Here is a 24,299-nt window from a genome sequence, read left to right as displayed (position 1 = left end):
CCAATCCCTGGTTCAGTATAAAAAGCAGTTGGATTTATTTCTTTTGAGAAGGGGCAGGGTGAAATGAAGACTTAATGGTCCCTTCTTCCACCTAACTAACCCCTGTACATTACATTAAGGACAATTTCAAGTATTTTGATTACTTTTATGGCAATTCTCAAAATATTTTTGAAGACTGAAATCTCTAGTTTATTGTTCACATCTGTTGGTTTTACAGGAAATTTTTAATAGCAACGTTCACATTGAAAAAAGTTCAACGTACGATTTTTTGCACAAATGGCTTGGTACAGGACTCCTTACAAGCACAGGTAAACTTAAGGCTAAGTTCACACTTGCCATTACTTTATTTCAGCATCAATCTCAATTATCGTTGAAGGCACTATTTAAAAACAAAAGAACTATAAGAGAAAAATGGTTTCTCTAATTCCTGATAACTCTGTATGGAATAATAAGTGTATGTTATTTAAGGTATTAATTGGTTTGAGTGCAAGGTAATGTGTACTAATAAGCCCAAATCATTCCCATAATTTCCTATTTTGAGTAATTCTGGATTGAAAACAGGCAACACCCTATTTCATAATAAGCAATAAGAATTAATCAATAAAGAAAAAATAAATTGATGATTGAATAAGTGAAAATTTTGAGAAAAAGAATATTCTGATGCATTAAACTTCTTTATGACAGTGTTCTTAGCAGATTACTGCATAAAACAAATATTTTTCTCTGGTAATACTTAACATACCTATATTAAAATGGGTTTTTAAACATATTAATGCATACCTATATTAAAATAGTCCCAAAAAATAACTTTATTTTGTGACTCAACTATAAGCGTTTATATAATTTTCCAATTTATGACAAATGGTTATAGAAGCCTGTTGGATCGAGATCACTTGGTTACTATAAGCACTACGAATCACCATGGATCCCGGGATCAGATTTTGGTTGCTGACTTTGGATAATCCTATATACAATCCAAGCATTGCAATTTTATGAGAAATGAAACTTTTTTAAAAACCAAATAGCATCACATGTTAAGGAACTAATCCCCTCAACTAAAACCTTGGGAACTAAACAATAACCTGAATTTTACAAGCCTTTAGACTTAGTCCAGAAAACCAAGAAAAAATAAGAACTTATATAAAATATATGGCTGAATTTTTTTACTGGTATACTAAAATTCACTATGAAATTCTTGCAGAACTAGAGATTAAAAAACTCTCCTAATTATTATTTAGGCTAGTTTTTGTATATACAAAAACATATTTAGTAATGCATATATTTGAATGAAGGTTTTAATGATGCTATTTCAGACTAAATTAGTATTCAAATTCATCATAAAACATTAAAATCAGAACTAAATTTTAGCAGGAGAAAATAGTTTTCACAGACTGAATGCATATCTGAATCTAATGAAAATTATATACTCTGTGCATTAGAGTTTATGATTATATTTAAAAAGTGTTTTCTGTATAGTTATCCCTATTTTCTTCTTGTATTCCAATAATGTTTGGATATTTCTCCCTGGAAAAGATGGTTAGTTCATATCATATTCAATTAAGTTTTTCCAAAACAACTTTTAAATTAACAAAACTGTTCTCCCCAAACTCTATGGCTTGCCTCCTCCCTCACATCAAACCATCGCGCCTCCCTAAAACTTAATGCCGAAAACAAGTCAAACTCTTTTAACACATCTTCGTACAATTGTATATTGTTAAATTTTGAATTAGGTAATTATTAGCTGTGCATTAAAATGAATGTAAACTGCATATAGCATTGCCAATACCATCATCTTATTAGAGACTTTACGTAAATTTGCAGTTGTATTTTACTGAAATAACAAATGATAAATTTCATCATTCTTCCACTTCAAATAAACTAATTTTTTTCAAACTTTCCTATTTATTAAACATTTTTATTCAATTCATTTTATTTGGTCCCCTCCCCCTTTAAAGTTATAATGATCCAGTTTGAGTTTTGAATCCTCCCCCTTTGGGTACATTTGTGTGACTCACTTGGTGTGCAATTAGTCATTAAAAATTTAGGTTCACAAAATCATATTGCCAATTAAGAAGAGCTTGACATCATTTTTGCCTTAAATACCAGAGCACAACCAAATGCCAGTAGCAAATCCGTATAAAGTATAGTAGCATATCCCATTGGCAGTGGGTATGATTGGGGATTGCTGGGGTTATATATGAGGAGATGGAGGAAGTATGAAAGGGACACTGGTGATTAAAAACAAATCAAAACATTGGCTCTCAGCTGAGCCCTGGAACCATTAAAGTATTGTCAGTCGGTTAATTCCAACCGAAGAAAAACCGGGTAGACTTCGGTTTTAACACGCTATAAAATTATAGACATGGCTAGAAGCTTAAAAGCTCATTTTGGCCAAATAAGCATATTGTAGCTGTAACTATGCTTTTAAAATAAAATAAAAAATCCATATTATCATGAATTAACAAGTCTTTTATTGTCATGACATAAACCTCTGAAATGCTTACAGGCTGAAGTCTCTAATGAGTTTTATACTCTTATAATTGTGTAGAAGGATAAAATGTCATAGAGATGTTTTACATATAGTTTGTGATGTTTAGAAGTATTTGCCCCCATTGTCACAAAAATTGTGCCCATTATCATACATTAGTTTGGCAATCACAGTCAATTTTGCATCTATTTACCTATTGTCGTATGCAACAAGTATTTCCTTTTTATGTCTACTAGGGGCCAAGTGGCATTCACGGAGGAAGCTGCTCACTCCTGCATTCCATCGTGCAATATTGGATGGTTTTCAAGAAGTGTTTGTTGATAAAAGTGATACACTTTTAAAAATACTTGAAGCTAAAAGCAATCAGTCAGAGGCCTTTGACATTGCGCCATATATTTGGCAATGCAGCCTGGACATCATTTGTGGTATGTATGCTCGTAATGAGGTGAAATGCAAGTGTCATTCAAATATCTTTAAAATTATGATATTGCTTTCATATATAAATACGTTTATTGTTAAAAGTTTTGTCAGTGGAGTTTTATGCTATTTAGTGTGAAGTTAGCAGATCAATTCAAGAGAGTTGAAATTGGTAATCAATACTTTAAAAATTACTATTCTTCATTGAAACTTTAAATGAGTATTAACTTTTAGAGCTAAAAAAAGAACCTTCCACAGTGATTAATCAAGATGCTGTTTTTGTAAGAAAAATTAAAAATTTTCATTTAAAAAGAGCATTTGAAATGATTATTTTGCTTTCACGCTTATAAAATATGTTCATATTTTCAATACAACAAAGATAGCTTGTTTTCATTGCAGCCATATAGGCATGTAAATCAGGTAAAAGCCCTATGCTTGTAAAACTTACTTTAAGCAGTCACCAACAAAAAATCAGCTGGCAAAACTGCTTTAAGCAATCATCAATATTTCTACAGAAAAATGGAATGAAATGGATAATCATTTGCTAGAGGGATAGGTACTTGGATCGATTGTTTCTAGAAATATGATTATAAATGAGCAAGTGCATACTTTTAAAAAATGGGAATATTGTAGATTGTCAATGAGAAAATAGTAGATTATCTATTTTATGAGTTAAGCAATATTCTAAAGAACACCATTGTTCTGAAAAACCTAATAATGTGAACTTTTTTCTATTTAATTCTCATTACAATACCAAATAGAAACTTCCATGGGAACAAAGATGACCATACAGGAAAATGTATAAAATGGGAAAAAGGGGAAAGCCCAACTCTTAATTAAAATAAATCTAGATAGACTAAGTTCTCACTATTTTTCTGAAATAATTATTGCAGTTGCAATAATTATTGCTCATCAAATTCATAAATTTTTCAAATATATTATTTTGTTCCCAAGACTGATATCCTTGTTTCACATATCCCCTTATGCTTACCTCTTTCTCTTAAACCATTCATTCCAATCAGCTGATGAGTAGCCTCTTATTTACTCTCTTAAAATGGTCAAGCCAATTTTTAAACACACATATTGCTCTTCTTTCACACATGTTTATCACTGATACATCCAGTCCTCGTTCTTTCATAATTTATTCTTTCTGCACTTTTCACATCCCTCCCGTTTTCATGAGACTCTCCTAAAGTACCCCACATTCACAGAATTTTTCAACATTCATGCTTATCTTGGAGCATAATGTAGAGAGGTTTTGCCTAAACATAATGCCATTTTTGCTGCTTTGGACACTTTTTTTATATGCTCCACTTACTCCCAACAGCCTTCCTGTTGGAATTCACACCCCTTTGATTTCCTTATCTGCCGTGCCATGTTTCACAAAATTTCTGCAACGGTAGGTACACAAGATTGTCCACTTGGCCACCTAATCCTCAATTTATACATCATTCATATGTTCAGGAATTTTTCTCGGGTTTCCAACCGGGTCAGGTTTCGGAGTACCGACGTTTCGATGGCTGACTCTGCCATCGTCTTCAGGGTTGAAGTGCAGAGCATGTTTTTTTTTAAAGGTTTTTATTTCCGTCTTGCAAAGTACAGATTGTAAGGAGAGTATAAACAATATATAAACATAACAATAACAACACGGAAACCCCGTTATAGGATAATGATCCTCTTCGGGCAGAGCATGGAAATTGCCGGGTATTTATACATGTTGCGTGGGTCAGGTGTGGCCTGATTGGTCGGATGAGTTTCTTCGGCCCGCTCCGGTCAATCGGCCTTGTTCCCGTGTGTTTCTCATCTTTTTTAGTATCGGCTTCCAAATATTACTTATCTGGAAGCCGGTGTCTCGGTTTAAGTTAAAACCGAGACACCGGCTTCCAGATAAGTAATATTTGGAAGCCGATACTAAAAAAGATGAGAAACACACGGGAACAAGGCCGATTGACCGGAGCGGGCCGAAGAAACTCATCCGACCAATCAGGCCACACCTGACCCACGCAACATGTATAAATACCCGGCAATTTCCATGCTCTGCACTTCAACCCTGAAGACGATGGCAGAGTCAGCCATCGAAACGTCGGTACTCCGAAACCTGACCCGGTTGGAAACCCGAGAAAAATTCCTGAATACTATTCGCCGGGAAAGCCTGAGATCCTTCATCATTCATATGTTATCATTCTATACATTCTCTTTATCATGGTTAAAATAATTGGGAAATATTTTTGGTTCAAATAAATAAAAAAATTAAACCTAAATTTGACTATATGTGGGTGATCAATTAGTGATTTTTTCACAAAATTATTCATTATATTTTCTCAGGTTTTTTACCAATTTTTCATGCGACTCATGTTAACTACTGCTCAACCATAACACTTAATCTACCATAAAATAAATACCTTCTTAAAGTATTCTCAACCTTCAAACAAGTAACATTTCAATAATTTCAAAGGATTTTAAAATCCAGTAAGTTTTCCTAAACAAAATTTATCACTGTGTATTTTTACTGAACATAATTTGTGTAAATGTAGTCTTAGTTTACGATTTAAGCAATATTCTAAAGAACACAACATTGTTCTGACAAAACCTTATAATGTGAACTTTCCTCTATTTAATTTTCATTACAATACCGAATAGAAACTTCCATGGGAACAAAAATGAGCATACAGGAAAATGTATCAAAGGAAGATGAAGCATACCTGAAATCCATTTCCTTGTAAGTCAATAACCTTATGGGTGTATCATGAAATACTTTTTGTTTTCTTGGTTTTAGCCATAGCAAATAAAGACCACTTGAGATTTTCACCAGTTGAGGTGATCAATAGCAACCTAATTGGCTTTGCCATTACCCTAAGGATATTGAGGGTTAGGCTAAGTTTGTTTCTTTATCTCACTCTTATTTCAGTCAAGTTATGTTTTGATTCCTGTCTCTAAAAATTAGAAGTCAGTTTACAAGTAATTGAATAATGATAAAAAACTCCAATAGCCGTTAACAGTTTACCTTTCGAAACAAAGTACAAATGAGATTAATTGGCTAATGCCACAAGTCAAAGGATGGGGCAAGGGGTAAAAAAGGAAAGGGATGAGAAAGATGAATACAAATACGTATATTTCAGCCACAAAGTAGACCTCTTCAGTGTAGTGAGTGTCCTCACTTCAACTTGTGTTGTTGTGACGATTCACCTTCAGTATGCTGAAGAGGGCTACTTTGTTGCCGAAATACACTTATTCATATTAGCCTTTCTCATCCCTCTCCTTTTTTATCCTTTACATCCCTTCCTTTGAATTGAGGCATGAGCCAACTAATCTCATTTGTACCAAGTTTCAAGAGGTAAACTGTTTATGGGTGTTGGAGTTTTTTCATTTATTCGATACTACGAGCTGTAAGAGCTCAATTTAATCAATATTACAAGTAATTTCTCTGAAATCCATCCTAGAAAATCTACTAGTGGTAATAGATTATGCAATACCTGCAACTTGCTCATCTTACACAAGATGCAAAATTTCAATATTTTATCACACATGTAACATTGTCTGAGGACTTACAAATTGACTTGAAATTTCCAGCAATTAAAAGTTAGCCATTTCTGGAAAGTTGAATCTTCCTTGGTCTCCATGTGTTGCTGTGGGAGTATTCCATGCCATGGTTGATGGTTTCTGCCCTCTGATATTGACAGTCTTTTGTTAGTCCAAATTGAATTGGGAAATAAATGTTGCCTCGCTGAAATCAATGCTAGTTCCAATTAAAAAAAAACTTTTATGGAAATAAGAATGACCATAGAGATAACCAAGAAATACCATGGAGAAAATATATCAATCACAAAAATTTCAGTTTTCTCACTGATCATGGCTATAGCATGCCTTCCTGTGCAAAAGAATTATTTCAATTATGAGGTTTTAATCATTTATTCATATTCAGAACCAGCAAATAATATTGCATGTCATGCGGGAAAAACTGTCAAAAGTGGCTTGATGCACTGATCAATACATAGTGCAAACGGTAATGAATATGAAAGAGAGATGTTTCATGTCCAATGTAGTTTGCCACTGTCAGCCTAAAGTGTTGAAAATCATCCTTTGAGAATCGTCCAAGAATTGGTCATCACAATTTCAATATTTAATGAACTGAATAGATTACAGAGCATTCCTGGAGTAAATTACAAATGGTCTATCAAGAAAGCTCTAGCAGTTATAGAGTGATATTTTGGAATGTCTCACTTTAAGCAGGAAGAGGCAATTAAGGAAGCCCTGTGTAGAATGCCATTTGATAGTTCTTATGATGTGGGTGGTCAAGTCCAGACAGTCACAAGTGCCTACAGTTCTTCCCTATGCTGCAAGCAGCTGTACAAGGCTATCTTAGTTAATAACTCCATTTTTTTATGCATATTTTTTTAGAAAAATTCTACATTTCTCATGAATTTCCATAATGATTTATTGAACTGACTTGAAAGTAATTTATGTCTATAAAAATGCAGCTAGGTAAGATTGTAGCTGGTTGCCACCTTTTCATCACTGGTCTCAAAACACAGAAATTCATCTCAGGAGCTAAATGAAGAATCATTCATTATGAAGAATCTTCGTCAAATTCTGTAACTTTGAGTAACAAATCGTCCTGTGTGCAATCAAGAATGAAATAATTCCACATTTATTAAATTACTATCTGTTCTGCTCTCCTACCCTGCTATTTCCATGTTTCCGTCAATGTGATGATTACAATCATCCACCAATGTGCAAGGACAATAGGCTGACGATCATCTGGCAATAGCTATTCTGGCTTCCTAACCTTATCCAAATTTTGAATGATAAAATCATTTATATGGCAGGTAGAGCAATACTCAAAATCATACTGTTACAAAGATTGCAAATTTAGAACCAGCATACACCCCAGGAGAGCTTAGCTTAAAGTTTGAAGTTGCACTATTCACATCTGAATGGGATAAATGATTTCATCGAATATTGTCTAATTAAATAACTCATACAAGTGCACAATGGAGAAATTGTAATTTTAGATGCCAGTGGAACTGAATGCATTTTACTTGAATAAGATGTACTAGTAATCAAAATTACATATGTCAGCCAGACTGCAGGGAAAGGTACAAACTGCATGCCAGAAAATACAGTATGCGAGAATAATTTCTCAAAAAATTGTCAAGCCACACTTTAGTATGAGTTAGTATGACTATTATTGTGTTTATGCTAATCCCTTTGGATCCTTAAAATGAAGCTGGTGGCTGGGCATTGAAGTAATGCAGAAATAGGTCAAAAATTCTATTGTCAAAAGGTGACCACTCAAAAAATGGGATCTTTACTTTGATTATTCAGGAAATCTCTTTTGTTCTGGATAAAGTAGCCACCTGAGGAGACTTTTGGGTGGAGGTAGTCTTCAATGCAGGTTTCATTTCATCTAATTGATAATTCTCTTTTCCCATTTCAGTGTTGCTGAAACAACTCTATATAGATTTCTAAGGCCATGGCTTCATCCAAATTTCATTTTTAACTTAACTTCAAAGGGGCGAGCACACAATAATTCTGTGAAACTTATGCATGCATACTCCAATAAGGTGAGTTTCAAATGATCCCATAATGTGTTAGCAAAGCTATCAACTCATCAGTCATTATCGTTTCTCTCTCTCTAGGTAATACAATCAAGGAAGAAAGAATACTTACAAAAATTGGGCATGAAATCAAATGGTAAGTGACCGCAGTAATGCCAACATATCTTAAATGGTAGACTCTGCTCTCTGGAATGCTTAAGTTGATTCATGGGTAGCTAGTTAGTGTTGGAGAAATTTTGTTGAGTTTTGAATCGGGTTGTCTGATTATAGTGGAATTTTGATGCAGAAGAATGCTTATCTTTCATGCTTTCCATTGCATTAAATGCTTTTGGATTACAGCATTTTGATTGGACATTTTGTTAAGATAATAAGAGTTTTGAGGAATCAAGAAAGATGGTTAAATCCCAAAGAAACTGCAGATATTACTGTATGAAAACACAAGCAACTAGATTTTCCAGAGGAGTTTAAGGCATCCATCTAAAGGTTGTGAACTAGTGTAAAATATGTAAAGCTTAAGTTTTACCACTTGAACTAGCTTGATGCTATCATTGAACTTATGAATACATTAGTTATAACTTGGAATGAATACATAATAAAAATTATAACATAAAATTGAAATGAATATGTAGTTCTAACCTTTAAAAAAAATTGTTTGAGTGAACCATTGGAAGTCATAAAATGAAAAAGTAAGAATCTTCTGCAATCGTTTATTTATGTTTAATCAGTAATTCTAACTGTTTTAAATGTGCAAGAAATAGAAAAACCATGCAGTAATGATTATACTTAATGCAAGATGGATAATGCACAACCAAGTTTTGTGTGCCATGTTATTGTTTGCAGGAATTTCAACTTCTTGAAAATATCAACCAAAAGTCTTAAGACAATGGCAGGCAATGAAGACAGTGAATGTACACAATTCACAAGAGAGTTGGAATCAGACGGTGGTTTGAATTTCCTGGATTTGACTGTGAAAATACTCAAAAGGTTCAACCTTTCCATTTACATAAAAAACTGTTACTCTGGCCAAATTATCCACTCCTCATTCAAGCATCACCATTCAAAAAAACGTACAGCCTTTCATGCCATGTTACACAGTGTATGCAATTTCCCAATGTCACCATACAACAAACAAGGGGAACTCCATATTATAAAACCAATTGCAGTCAATAATGGGTCAAGGGAAATAATGAGCGACAACATCTACAACAAAAAACAAACACAGATAGCCCAGAAAGCTATATACCACGTATCTAAACTTGACAAGCACCGATTGTGTGAAGAATTCAATTTCATAGCCACATTTCATTCAGGATACAACAAATATTCTCCGAGAACAAGACAGCATTTTACAACACAGACACTTTAAAAAACATAATAGATTCAACCAAAGACAACATTGGCAATGCAAAAAAGCAGGGCTTATAAACTCAATTGCATGGACTGCAACGCCATCTTCTACATTGGACATACAGGGAGGACATTTGATATTAGGATTAAAGAAAACCGATCAAGCTTCACAAAGAAAGACAACGGATATCATTTTGCCAAACACCTCCAGGAACAGAATTATACCAGTAACTTTGCATTGAACATTCTCCCCACAGAAAAGAAAGGACACATGTTGAATGGTTTGGAGGAGTTAGAAATTCGGCAATCCCTTCAGTTGGTCAGATTAGAGGTGGTTAATGAAACAATATACCTCTCCTGTTCCCCCCTCCTTAAATTCCTAAAAGAACCAAAAGTCTTTCCCCACCAAGACAGTGATGACCATCGGCAGTCCCTTAATGAGGGTCAAACCATTGCGGAGAAAACCCCCCCTCCCCAAGCCCACTAATAAGTTACTGCACCAGTACTCAACTTACGCCCTTCTCCCGAACTCCTCTTACCCTTCTCCCCTCTTGGAGCCAGGCTAATTAGGTTTAAAAATTTTTCATATGTCACCTGATGATGATGCCCAGCATTGGAACCATGGTTGTGTGAGTCTTTCTGTGGAAGTCGTGGAACTTTTTATGGGGAAGGGCAAAGTTTCTTTTTCTACCCTCATTATTATTTTACTTGATGCAATCACTAGTAACAACTCATATGACATTGCCAATGAAGATTCTCATCTAAAGCTAATGAATGCTTTAATGTATGGCTGTATGAATATGTACACCTATCTTCCTCATTATTCCATGCCAATAGGTAATTCTGAAGAAAATGAAGATCTAGGCATTAAGAAGAAAAGGCAGGCTTTTATAGATATTTTAATTGAAGCAGCATTTGCTGAAGGCCATGAGAAAAAGCCCATATTAAGTGATGAGGACATAAGGGAAGAAGTCGACACATTCATGTTTGAAGGACATGATACAACTGCAAGTGCAATTTCTTGGACAATCTATCTTTTAGGGCTACACCCTGAGACACAGGTAAGATTAAATTGTATTTATCTATTCACATCACGCACATATGTCACACATATATTATTAGGCTTTCCATGGAAGAAATTAGTATTAAAGAATAAAAGGTTATGATTGTACAGGAATTAGGAAGGATGAAGGTCAGCAGCTGAAACTCTTAGGTTTTAAACTGTGTGTTCTTGTACATACAAGGATGTCCCTTTAATTATTAAACTGCAAAATTTAAGGTAGGTATTATTCATTGTCTAAATTTGGCTAAAATTAATTTGAACTGGTTCATAGCCATATTGTCTCATTTAGAACAATACCTCGTCATTCCATAATTTTCCTGAATCTCCATCACCTCCAACCACTTAAAAGTGTGAGGAACAAAGCTGCAATTTTAGGCTGCTTTCCACGGGATGACCATGGATTTTTAGTTCCTCCCTTCCCTCCTCACGCATTTTATCCAGTTTTGTGTGGTGGGAATCATCATTAGTGCCAAGAAGCTTTCAGTAAACATGAAACTCCTTTTACCATTTAGGTTCCCCCCTCCTCCTCCCAATAGTTTCAAACCTGGAAAGAGAGACCAAGAAATGAGGTTTCCACCAATTTTCTCGCAATTTTTAGACCAACATCGGATTCCTGTTCATTTCAAAACAAACTGAAGGCATCAGTATATTCTTACTCTAAGGCTTACGCAGGAGTTCCTCAAGACCCCGAGTAATAATATTATGATTATGGTAGGAAATCAGAACATTGAAAATACTTGATAAAAATGACCAAAGTGTAAATAAATATGAATAAATAAATTCAGTAAAGCCCATGATGAGACATTCATTTAGCTGTTAATTACATATATTGTCTATTCAAAAACACCCTCTCTAAACTAATAGACATATTTTGTCTATTCAAAAACACCCTCTCTAAACTAATATTTTAATAACGCCATGAATACTGTACCATGAATTGCCAAAGTATCATTAACCTAGCATAACAGAGAGGTAAAAGGCAATTAAAATATTATGAAAGAATTAAAAGTCAGTAGTTTGGTCTTCTTCCAATTCCAATTGTTTGCTTCCAATGCATATCAAATTATACACGCAGAAATAAATCCTGATTTATGTTGAAATGGTACAAATGATATAATATATATTTCTGAATACATTTTCAATTGCAGGAAGAAGTGGCTGCAGAGTTGACAGAAATTTTTGGAGATGAAAAAATTAAATCCACCCAGAAATTGTCTGAGCTTCGCCTTCTCGACAGGTGTGTTCGCGAAGCTCTCCGTCTCTATCCCAGTGTTCCAATGATAGCTCGAAAGATAAGGGAAGAGGTTAAATTAGGTAAGGTTATAACCTTTTTATTGAATAAAAGCTTAAATATAAGGATTAAAATTCAATGGTGGATGATAGTACAGAAAATCTCAAGTACTGTGCATTCAATATAATAAATATAATTTGAAGGTGTATTATATAAGAGAAAACGATTTTTAAAAAATATAAATATATTTAAGTGTAAATAAATAGGAGATACCGGACGTCTGGTTGGGAAAAAGTCTTTTATGCCTCAGAATTTTTTTCAATTACGAAGGACCTAAATCCTTTCTTAAAGATGCTGGTTGAAGGAGAACACATCGCATTTATTAGGTGATTACCATAAATTTTCAATGTCACATCAAATACGCAATGCGGATAGGTTGCCAATCTGTAATTAAGACCAAAATATGGTTTACTGTAGCCTCAAATCTCACATTGGTATTATAAGTACTGGATTTTTAGTAACTTTGAATTTTGAATGGACACTAGGCTATTTTAAGTATCAAACAGAAATATATACTTCTGAAATCTTCCCTGGTTTTTCACCTCTCAAGTTGAAGTAAAGAAGAGCTCTTTCCATAAGAAACACTCAGGTCTGATACCACTGCTAATCATTGGTGGAGACATAGGACCTAACCTGGTGGAAAACGCAAAAGATTTCACTAATACCATTAACCAGGAAAACACCTGGAATTCCTGAATACATACTGCATGGTAGAAACTAAGCAATTATGGCAGTCTAATGGGTAGAGGTCATTTGATTACTGAATGGAGGGCACTCAAGCTTTGTGCAAGCTGCTCTTCTGGCAACAGAAATGTCTTGGAAACCATAGGTGGCACAGGGAAATGGCTGGTCCCCTTGATCACTCTGTGTGAATTTCACATGCTGTTGGGTGAGCTCCACCCTCACCTAACAAACTAACCTTGTAGTAAATGACACAGTTTTAGGAGTAACATGGAGGAAATCCTTCATGACAAAAGAAGACACACTGCTTTTCCTCTTTACTTTTCAACCTAGGTTTTGTTACAGCATAACATCTTCAGGTGAAGATGTTACCCTGTGATGAAACCTAGGTTGAGATAAAAAAATTATACGTGGAAAAGAAAGGTGTCTTCTTTCCTTAACCTTGAGGTAGATAATTCTGGTGGAAACTTAGTGGACATTTGGCCATGTTATGGATTTATATCAAGAGCATAGCTGACCAAGAATTACATTTTGAAATTAAAGCCATTAAAATTAAGAGCGACAGAAGTTACTGCATAAGTGAGAGTACTTACTGTACATCGAAAATAACAGCCCTATCTCATGTAAGTGGTGTTATAATGGTTTCATTTAAAATTGAAATTTTTCAGGAGAATATACTGTCCCAGCTGAAGCAGAGTTGGTTATCCATATGTTTTACATGCACCGTGACAAGGAAATTTTTCCTGAACCAGATAAATTTAATCCAGACAACTTTTTGCCTGAAGCTTGTGAAAAACGACCTCCTTATGCCTTTGTTCCATTCAGTGCAGGTTCACGGAACTGCATTGGTAAGTAGAATATGTGGCTTGTATAAGTCCTAAGTCACTCACAAAATGACATTGATCGCCTTGGTGACTGGGTTACAAATAATAATATGGACATTAATGTAAGTAAGAGTAGGCATATAAATTTTTCAAATAAAAAGAATGCAGAAAAGGAAATTCACACCCTCTTTGGAGAAAGAATCCCATGTAGCAGTCATTGCAAATATTTAGGCATTTACTTAAATAGGGATCTTGGGAGGGGAGTCCAAGCCAATAATTTGTCACGGAAAGCATTTAAGGTATTGCATTGGGTAATGAGAAATTTAAAAGGAAGTAGCGTAGCCACAAAAGAAAAAGCATATAAGGTACTGGTTATCCCCATCCTAGAATACTCCTCCATAGCATGGGATCCATATGAGGTGGGACATTTTAAAAAGATAGAAAAAGTTCAAAGAAAGGCAGCAAGATATGTACTCGGAAGGTACAAAAGAACAGATAGTGTCACAGAAATGTTAGATATGCTGAAATGGGAGAGTTTGAAAAATAGAAGAAAAAGTAAGAGGTTAGGCACGATGCATAGAATTGTTAAAAAGGACGAAACGTGGGAAGATTTATGGAAAGAGATAGAAAAGCCCAACTTTAAGGGAAAAACGACCACAGTTTAAAAATAAAAATAAGAATGCAAAAAACAAATAAGAAAAAATACTCTTTTTTTAAATAGAACTATTGCTGATTGGAACCAGCTGCCTGGAGGTTTGTTTGAGCCCTTTCCATCCAATTTCAGTTGTTTCAAGAAGAAATGTAAAGCAGCCACTGGGTGATAAACTTCATTGTAGTTATTCAAATATTGTTTGTATGTGATGTGGAAGTGTCATTGTATGTAAGAATCTTTTGTCTCCTATCTATTTTTCTAGTGCATGTATGTATGTATGTTCATTGTAAGTGTGATCAAACTTGACCGTTGCCACCAGGACAATTGTCTAATTGCGACGTAATTCTTAAATAAATTCAGCTGATGACTGTCTGTTTGATAACTCCCTTCAACCTGAAAAAAACTGGAAGTTGAAATGATTTTGAAAATATTACTTTTATGTACATAGTACGAGGGTCATCCGGAAAGTAGTACCCGTTCGTGAAATAAAGACACAAAAGTAAATATTAACAAACATAAAAAATTTTATTTGAAAGAGGATACTTTAAACTACTTCTCAACATAATCTCCAAGCAAATTAAGGCATTTGTCATAACGTGTGACAAGTTTCTGTATTCCTGCTGCATAGTCCTTCGCCGCCAGCTCATTGAGATACGCGAGGGACCCATCTTGCACAAATTTTTGCATAATGCAGATGGTGTTTAACAATTTCATGAACAATTGTTCGAGAAACATTGGGAAAATGCTCACAGATGTCATCAATTGTGACGCGCCGATCGTTCCTCACGAATTCGTCAACTGAGCTCACCAGTTGGTCTGTAATGACAGACGGTCTCCCCGAACGCTCATCGTCCTGTGTGTTCCCCCTCCCCATGTTGAAGTTGCGACACCACCGCCGAACAGACGACTCGTCCATTACATTGTCTCCATACACCTCCTTTAATTGGCGATGAATATCACATGGGCGAACGTTTCTTGCATTGAGGAATTTAATCACTGCCCTCACTTCACAACTGGCGGCGTTCTCAATTTTTTTAAACATTGTAAACAATCACAGAAACAACACAGGCAATGCTAGCGTCACGCAACTTGGCTCAGAGAAGGCAGACAAGCCACTGAAGCTATCTGACCTCGTCCAGCGGCTACTCGCGTCGTCAGCACTTCATGCGGCACGAACGGGTACTACTTTCCGGATGACCCTCGTATAATGACATGCATATTATTAAAAACTAAGTTGGTACCTTTTTTTTAAGAGATCAGTTTCAAGCTTTTGATGCAAAAGAAATGCACACATTGATTTCTCCTTTTGACTGTAATTTTCATTCTCATAAATGGGAATTACAAGCATGTGGGTAACCCCAAATATACTGCCATCCCCACATTCCTCCCATTGGCATCTAATCTTCCCCCTCCACAGCTCCTCCCTCTTGCAAAAGTCACTCAAATTATTCCCATGAAAATCCTATCAGTCTGTTAAATGTCTGTTTATACTGATTTATAATTCTACGTTCATACTGATCTATAATACAACACAAACTAATGATATGCCATACTAAAATAGTGCCTTCACCGGAGAGTTTAGCAAACCTCCTGTACATGAGCTAAAAAAGCTTACATTAACATATTTAATGCTGATAAAGACCTTTTAAAAGTACTAACTGGTCCGATAGATGATAAAACTCCTAAATTTACTTCAGTAGAAACAAGCTAGTTACACTATGGCTGTACAGGATCTGGGAGAGAATATGAATTTTAATTAAGATATGTGAAATTATTATTATGTGAAATTTCAATGCTTTATACTTCATTTGTATCTTATTGATTGGCCCATTTTGTAATGTAATAGGATAAAATATTTTTTGAAAGTTAATGATTTTTCATGAAGTGCAGCTCCTGTTCCTAAACTATTGGAGTATTATTATGCCACGCTTTTACAAGTTTTATCAGTTACATGAATGGCTAATGTGTCACTAAGGAGTTTTGAATAGGTATGATAGTTCTAGTATACTTCTGTTGGCAAGAATTGCTTGTTTCATGGGTTTTTAAAATGCATATGCGTAAATGTGTTTGCTTTCATTTAAAGAAGGAATAAGTTTTAAAGATCATCAAAACTCCAGCAAATTCCTTATATTAAAGGCACCATATGAGTAATTTAAAGTACATCCTGAGTTTCTAATTGTGGAACAGAAGAGGTAACAAATAATCAAATAGGATATCTCAGCATAATCTGGGTTCGAATCCCAGTCAAGGCGAACGATTTTTACACTCTGAAATTGTTGCATTGAAATGCACATTAGCAGATGACTCCGTTAAAAGTTACTGTTGCGGCATCTCCCACAGTTTCTTTGGAATATCTCAGCATATAAATTTGGCGTTGAAATTACATCTTTTTCCTGAACCTTTCATTTATATTCCAAGTTGTATGTTGAAGAAATATGTTCTGAAACTATTAAGTTGATTTCTGTTTTCTCTACTCTGATTTTCCTTCCCCCTCAGCAAACTCATCCTACTGCCTATACCATTGATATAATGTATGTTTCAAATATATATATCTCATAATAATCCTTCTAATATATCCATTGATCTCTGACATTTTCACCAATGTTTTCAACAAGGCTCCGTTAAAGATCTTCCTACAATTAACATAACCAATGAAATTTTGATTTTATTCTTTTCCTGAATATTTTCAGTTTCTCACTTGCATCATGTTTATTGTATGCAGACAATTTCTAACTTAATATTTAGTTTACATATAGGTTAAATTATTTTCAAACCAGGGTATTTTCATACGTTAAATTGCCTTATCCTACCTACTGAATAGGTTATATCAGCAGTGAAAATTAACAGAGAGTAAATGAAAAATTGAATAAAGACAATGATTATTCCTTCTAGCATTATAATTGAAAGAGATTAATATTTAGCAGAGCTAATTTGGAACAATTATAGAGGGGATAAACATATATGGAAAATGTATACTTTTATAGGATGAATGGGAACCATTTATAAAATGATTATAACACATTTAGATATTAATGAATTTGATGATACACACATACATATATTTAAGTTAATTTAGCTGCTAATTTATATTTTCTATTTCTGAGACTAATTTTATCAAAAAGTCACAGGAATTATTGCTTTTGCATTTTATTTGTTATTCAATTTTATATTAATGCATGCTAAAAAGTTCATTTTTTCTATAACCTTTTACATTATACTATTATTATATTTTTCAGGGCAAAAGTTTGCAATGCAAGAAGCTAAGACTGTTGTGGCTTCAATAGTGCAAAAATATAAAATTGAATCAATCCAATCACCCCAGGAATTAATACTACTTCCAGAACTCATTCTTCGCTCCGAAAATGGGATTAAAGTACGCCTTCGCCCTCGAAAATAGAACTCTTAAGGACTGCTGCAAGCACATTGCTCACCAGAAGTTATTATTTTTTGTAGTTCATATAAAACCTTTTTTGAGATATTGAATTTTTAATCTGACGAAAAAGTTTAATTGCAAGAGTTTCCATATATTTTAAATAAAGCTTTTCCTAAAATAATGATAAATGATCCTGATACTGTATTAATTATATTTATAATATGTAACCAAATGTTGCTATTTATTTAGGATGAAAACAGAACACCATTATGTTATGTTAGTATAAGGCTAGTAAATAATATACATGTATGTACATATACTGTTTGCATTGGGGAATTGAAGGGTTTTTGTAAGGTTACATGTCAGGTTGAATTTTATTTGGAAAAAACAAAGAAATATATTGTTGTTCACTCTTCATTCATCTTAAATCTATCTTAAATGGTTGGATACCAACAATATTAATTAATCAATTACAAAATTAATATCATCAGCTGTCTTTAGACTAAAAACTATAGTTAAAAAATAACTTTGGAGTTAAAAACCTAATTTTATGAACACCAATGATTTAATCACATTTTTAGCATACCATATACTTTGCATTTTATAATAATATTATGGTATCAACGAATTTTTCTTGAGTGGGCATTAATTTGTTAAAATCGAGCATAAACATAGTTATAAATATTGGCCATGCTTTCAACCCAAATTCCACGTGCACCTAATTTCATTGAAAGAATGAAAGCAGCTTGAGAGGAAGCCATGGTTTGCATAGGCACTAATGCAGATCACAGAGGACAATGTAAGTTATACATAAAAAAGAAAATATGGAACCTATCCTATAGCTTGTTATATTTCTTAGCTTAAATCAAAGATGACCTGAGCGAGAGAGACTAAAATCTTTTGAATGGTATAGGACCTGTAATGCTGAGGAGCAAATTACTAGAGCGCTACACCACATCTAAATATTATGCTGGATAAAACAACTGAAATCAATGCTGACCAATATTTGAATACCTCTTCTCCTGCTCTACCAAAGCATGACAAAGTAGAGAAACCTGATTTTCTTGTTCCATCCCATTTCACGTTTGCCAGCAATTACATGAAGCCTGGAGTCCTAATTTTTTGGGCATGTCCCTAAGTCTGTTCGCAGGTGATAACTGGGATGTGAATGTTCAGAGGCAAGGACAGAGGAGAGGGGGTGGCTATGTTGAAAGTGAGGGTCAGGGTTATTTGGGTAAGGGAAGGAAGCATTACACAGAGGTCTTGTTGGTGCCCGCAAAGTGAGGATCTTCTAGTCTCCATTTGCTAGTTTGTGTCCATTTTTAATCCTTTAGAAAGGGCATACAGTATTTTGGGGAAAAAATTGCTAATGTGGTTAAATTGCATGAGTTTTTTGCAAAGAGGGAGTTGGGGTCTTGATTTTTGTGACATCTGGGATGTTCAAAGGCTTGTGTATTGAAATTTCTCATGCCAAACAGGTGCTGCAACTATGTACGACTGATTTGAGAAGTGTTCCTATTTGTCTTTGCCATTACCTATGACTTTGGAGAAAGTTAGAGGTGGGTAAAAAATTGCTTTGAGTGAGGTAGGCAGATGATATGACACTCTTATAGGAGATATCTCCCAGGAAACATGTGCAATATGTTTCACACTTTCAGTGAAAAAGTACAAAATCTATTAATATGGGTATCACATACTTCCACATAGTGAATCCTGAAATGTATATGCGAAATAACTCGTAAACTAGTCTCTTTAATTCGAGTATTCACATGCTATTATTTTGATAAGGCAAAGTTAGGTTCCTTAATGATTCCCCACAGATATTCCTAATGTTTTCTCCCCATGCTCGATGTAGTTATTCCGAATCTTTAGTATTTTCAATCTCTAGTCTAGTGATATTATTTCCACCCCTCCAGGTCTGGAGGTGAGGGGTAAAGATTTCTTTCCCAGAATCCAATTACTGTCACATTTTTAAAGATTTAATTGGATACCTAAACCTGATAACCAGCACTAGTGTTGAGATCACTAGGAAGAACCTTGCAGTCTGATTTTATACTTTTAATGATATGTAGAAAGCTATGTCATTTTATACTTTTAATGATATGTAGAAAGCTATGTCATCAACGTACAAAACTGATTCAATCAAGAAAATCCCTGCAAAATGCCTTCCTGGTGGCTCGTGGGGTATTTTGTAGTTGCATGTAGAAGAGATCGGGGAAAATCATGCTCCTCTGAGGCACCCTTGAGACTACATGTATATTCTACATTTACAAAATATCACAGAAGCCACTGTGAGGGTGTGTGGTGTATTATAGGACACCAGCTAATCATGAATGTACTTATGAATAAATAATATATAAATTTGCTCATATGCATGTACTTACATATATAACTGACTTATATAATAAACATAAATATATAAATATTATGAAATAATGGGTTTGTTTGACTAAATCATTGAAATTTGCTTTATATATAAGACATTAAGGTACTTGAATTCAATTTTTTTACAATTTTGTTGCGAGGGAAGAGTGCTTAAATCTGCCAGTGACTCTCTTTACTTTATCCTTAAATTATCAATCATACTATTAGGGATTTATAAATGCCTCACTCAGTGCCTCTAACAAAACCTGGAGTAGTCTTGTATCTTTCTAGAAATATCTTTTCTGATCTCAATGCAACAATTTCAAAGAGTAAAAATCATTCGCCTTGACCTGGATCCTGGTCAAGGTGAATGATTTTTACTCTTCGAAACTGTTGCATTGAAATCCATATTAGTGGATGACTCCGTTAAAAGTTACTGTTGCTGCATCTCCCGCAGCTTCTTGGAATTATCTGATTTCTTCGTGAATCAAGCAGCTCACAATGTAGTTCCTCCCAATGTACTCTTCATACTGCAACTTTTAACAAAGTGAGGGTATATCGTCTTAACATTTTTGAATTTATTAATTGCTTTTTCCCAAGGATTTCCAATACTTTCCACGTATTTCATTATGGCCCATCTGTAGTGAAATATCTTTTACCTTTTGACCAAAGAGCCTGGGTATCTAAGTCTGCAGAGTATTAGACTTTTCATCAAAAGGTTCAGGGTTCACAGAATGTCCCTGTTCAGACGTTTCTATTTTGTTGGTTCAGGGGCAGCTGAGTAACGTTCTCGCTTGCCAACCCAAAGGTCGCAGGTTCGATCCCCACTTAAGAAGCTTTTCCTCAAACTAGAGCTTGGGCGTTTGTAATTGTCTTCAATATAATGTACACAGATTAGGGGGAAGAGGGGATTAAAGAAGACATTATAATCCCTTCTTCCACTCAATCCCTGTACATGACATTGAAGACAATTGTAGGAATCCTTCATAAAACTTATGAAAAATATATTCCAAAACCTTTCATTTTCTTGCACGGGGAACATCTCACACACTGGCTTTGGCAACATTGCAATACTTACTTATCACTAATACTGTAAATTATTAACACAACCTCATCCTAAGAATAAGAATTCCTCTACTGAATTGCAACAGAATATAAAAGGGTATAATTTGAAGGATATTAATTTGAGTCAGCCGATGCGACATCAGAAAATAAGATCTCGATTTTACATATTTCGTAGTGATATATTTACCCGAAGTACGTTAAAATCAATTTATTTAGTTTAGCGATATAATTTACAATCAAATTTACATGAACTGGTTCCGGTTATGAAGAGGGAAGTCACAGAGGCAAGGAGGCCGAGTCTGACGTGGTCGCCGTCTCATTAGGGTAGGGTAATTGAGACTCCCCTTCTTTCCGGAACCCCGGTTTACATACAGTTTTGAGGGTCCAAAGGGTAAATCGTCATAGCTAGAGGGCTTCAGCGCATGGGACAAATTGCAAACACAGTTTCGTCACCCCTCACCCTCCATACTACGCGACGACAACACATGTAAAAAGTCTACGATATTCCCCACCTGATAGTGTGACTGTTTGCTCCTCATACCCGCTTGAATCCCAGGAGATAAGTTCACGGAAGGATCGCCCCGACTGAAGCGGGTGCGGAAGTCGGAATGGCAGGCGAGGGAATGAGCACTGGTGAAAGAGAAAGGGGAGGGGCGGAGGGAGGAATACGGGGAGGGGGCGCGAGGAATTCGGCGAGAGGGGGTGTTGGGGAAAATGGAGCAAGGGTTGAGTCAGTGGTGGCATTTGAACGAGAAGAGGGAACTTAAAAGTGGAGTGTAGAAAGCTGGTTAGAAATAACTGACAGGGTCACAGCCGTATCCATGTTGAATAGGAATACGGAAAGGCCTTTCGACAACAAAAATAAATCAACCTAAACAGATGTGACCTAACACTCAGTGGGGAGATTTGATGCAAAATAGCGTATTTCTTAGGAAGGGGGCTCAGACCACAGGCCTGGAAAGAGTCGGAACATTTCTCTCGACGTCTCTGGCTCCGACTACACCGCGCGATTGGAATGCGGATTCATTCGATTCAAAATCCTCCAACCGCTGACAAAATACTACGTACAGAACGGGAGGAGGAGTGAGAAGTTTTCCAAAGAGAGAAAAAAATAAAAGTGTGACGACGAATTTATAAACTTAATCCACCATTCCATCCCGCACTGTTCCAACAGTCTAAGTATAAAGACCTCTTGCCCCTCTTCAACCGTTTCCTTTGGATGAATTCCTTATAGAAATAGCTTCAGCCCAGTCACACACACGCACCTATCCTGAGGAACAATACGTACATTTTTATTGGTCGTTCCTTAGTGCCGGTTCCCAGCTATTACGCACATGATTTGAAATACGTCATTAATGAGAAGTTGGAGGCACAAGTGCGTAGCCAATCAATCACAAATAATTATATCAGGTATATTTTCACTTGTCTCTCTCTCTGATTCCCTCTCCTCCCCCTTGACCCTCCCTATGGGCATGGCGGGAGGGCTGGTGCGTTCCGATGACCCCTAGAGTTGTGCCGGCAGAAGCGAAAATATTTACACCTGCTACGGTCACTCGTGTCAGCCAGATATGTCGAAGGATAAGAGCCAAACGAAAGGTAATCCGCACAGCGTTTGCTTCTTAGTAAGGTGGCTGTGAAGACCCCAGTGAGGCGGCCGTTGAGTGATGACACTCAGCATTCTCCAAGTTCATTCCGAGTAAATTTATAACAGATAACACGAAAACTAGATGGTAAAACGCTAAAGTTAGGAAATCGTGAAGGCGTCAAAGGATACGTCACGCCAAGATGAAAAATATACAGAATGATATTTCTAGTGACTTATGAAATGAGATAATTCACTATCGTACGATATCTAGGGTTAATGCCAAGTAGGAATTACACAGAGCGTTAGGCGAATTCAAAAGGAAAATTAGCTGAAAGTTTAAAGGGTAATCCAAAAGTCCTGTTATGGAGATTGAGGGAGATGAGTAACAGGTATTCAGGAGGGAAATACTTTTAGAAAAGGAGTAGTTCCCTCACGAATGCCTATTGCATTGAAAATATCGAAATAGAAAGTGTAGACTCGATTGAATACTTAGACGTTACCCTCACTCACAACCTCTCCTGAAAGAAAATTGCTCGGGGAATATGTGAACAATACATATAAAAAATAGGATTTATTGTAAGGATATTGGGATAATTTAACGAGCAATGTTATCTTTCACTCGTTAAGATAACCGTGCCCGTGCAGCGTAGAGAAGCTAGATTTGTAAAACATTGCTATGACAAACTGAGTAGCGTAACAAAATTTCTAGAGGAACTTAGTTTGGAATCACTCACGTAACCGAGGTTAAATTTCAGGTTAAATCTCTTCCAAGGAATTTGGAAGGATGTCTCCTTAGCGATTATGTTGAAAATATTTTGCCAGCCTCATCGTACAACGGTAGGGGAGATTATGATAATAATATCAGAGAGATCAAATGTGGAACCGATAGAGTTAATATAATTTTTCCCAATAACGATTAGGGGTCATAATGTTAGTGACCGCACTATGGGGATAGAAGTATTTTTTCACTCTAAGTAGCCTAATATGTTTTCATTGTTTCATTTAGCCTCTATTTTATTGTCTTTCTTGTCATTACTCTTATGTGTAAAGAAGTTTATGTCCTTTTAATGGTATCTGTAGTGATCTCAATTAGTTTAATTATTTTTCATATTCATAGGTAAATAACAATTTAGAAAATTTTAATTTTTGATATTGCATGACTGGTATTAAATAACCCCCTGCCACACACCTCAACGGTGACTTTTAGGGTACCATGCAGAAGTTGAAGAAGTATGTCCATCCAAAACGTTTTGATTCCTATACTTGTCGCGAAGATCCCAACATTCTCCCTCCCCCTACCACATCCTTAAGCGTACCACAACGGTTCAATATCTCCTCTGTTTACTATTTCTTCCTTATTCGAATATCACTAACAACTTCCTTTATTCCCACATCATATGGAAATCTATTTCGTCCATTCATCTATCATCCCATTCTCCATCCATGCCCATAGCTATTTCAAAATCGTCCAAATCAATCTTATCCGCTGGTTCCGTTCCCACGGGAAAAAAACATTAACTCAAGAGTAGAGAAAGGTTCAGAGGAAATCCACCCTATTGCAGAAAAAAATTCTACGAGAAGAGAATATGCG

General features: G+C 35.4%; 1 protein-coding gene across 1 annotated transcript in view; it reads left to right on the top strand.

The window, feature by feature from the left end:
* LOC139688366 (cytochrome P450 4C1-like) overlaps positions 1-20,085 on the top strand; it is a 32,757-nt gene extending 12,672 nt beyond the window's left edge. The window contains exons 3-11 of the mRNA XM_071585900.1: positions 218-308; positions 2,725-2,913; positions 5,546-5,624; positions 8,343-8,469; positions 8,545-8,599; positions 10,648-10,871; positions 12,022-12,187; positions 13,514-13,693; positions 17,558-20,085. Of these exons, the coding sequence (XP_071442001.1) occupies positions 218-308; positions 2,725-2,913; positions 5,546-5,624; positions 8,343-8,469; positions 8,545-8,599; positions 10,648-10,871; positions 12,022-12,187; positions 13,514-13,693; positions 17,558-17,718 (1,272 nt within the window). The 3' untranslated portion in view covers positions 17,719-20,085. The remainder of the gene's footprint in view (positions 1-217; positions 309-2,724; positions 2,914-5,545; positions 5,625-8,342; positions 8,470-8,544; positions 8,600-10,647; positions 10,872-12,021; positions 12,188-13,513; positions 13,694-17,557) is intronic.
* Positions 20,086-24,299: the final 4,214 nt, after the last annotated feature.

The sequence above is a fragment of the Hetaerina americana genome, unplaced genomic scaffold (genome assembly GCF_022747635.1).
Source record: "Hetaerina americana unplaced genomic scaffold, ioHetAmer1.1.p SCAF_2, whole genome shotgun sequence".
Classification (NCBI taxonomy): domain Eukaryota; kingdom Metazoa; phylum Arthropoda; class Insecta; order Odonata; family Calopterygidae; genus Hetaerina; species Hetaerina americana.
Note: the sequence above shows the minus strand (reverse complement) of the source record. Positions and strands in the feature narration are given on the sequence as shown.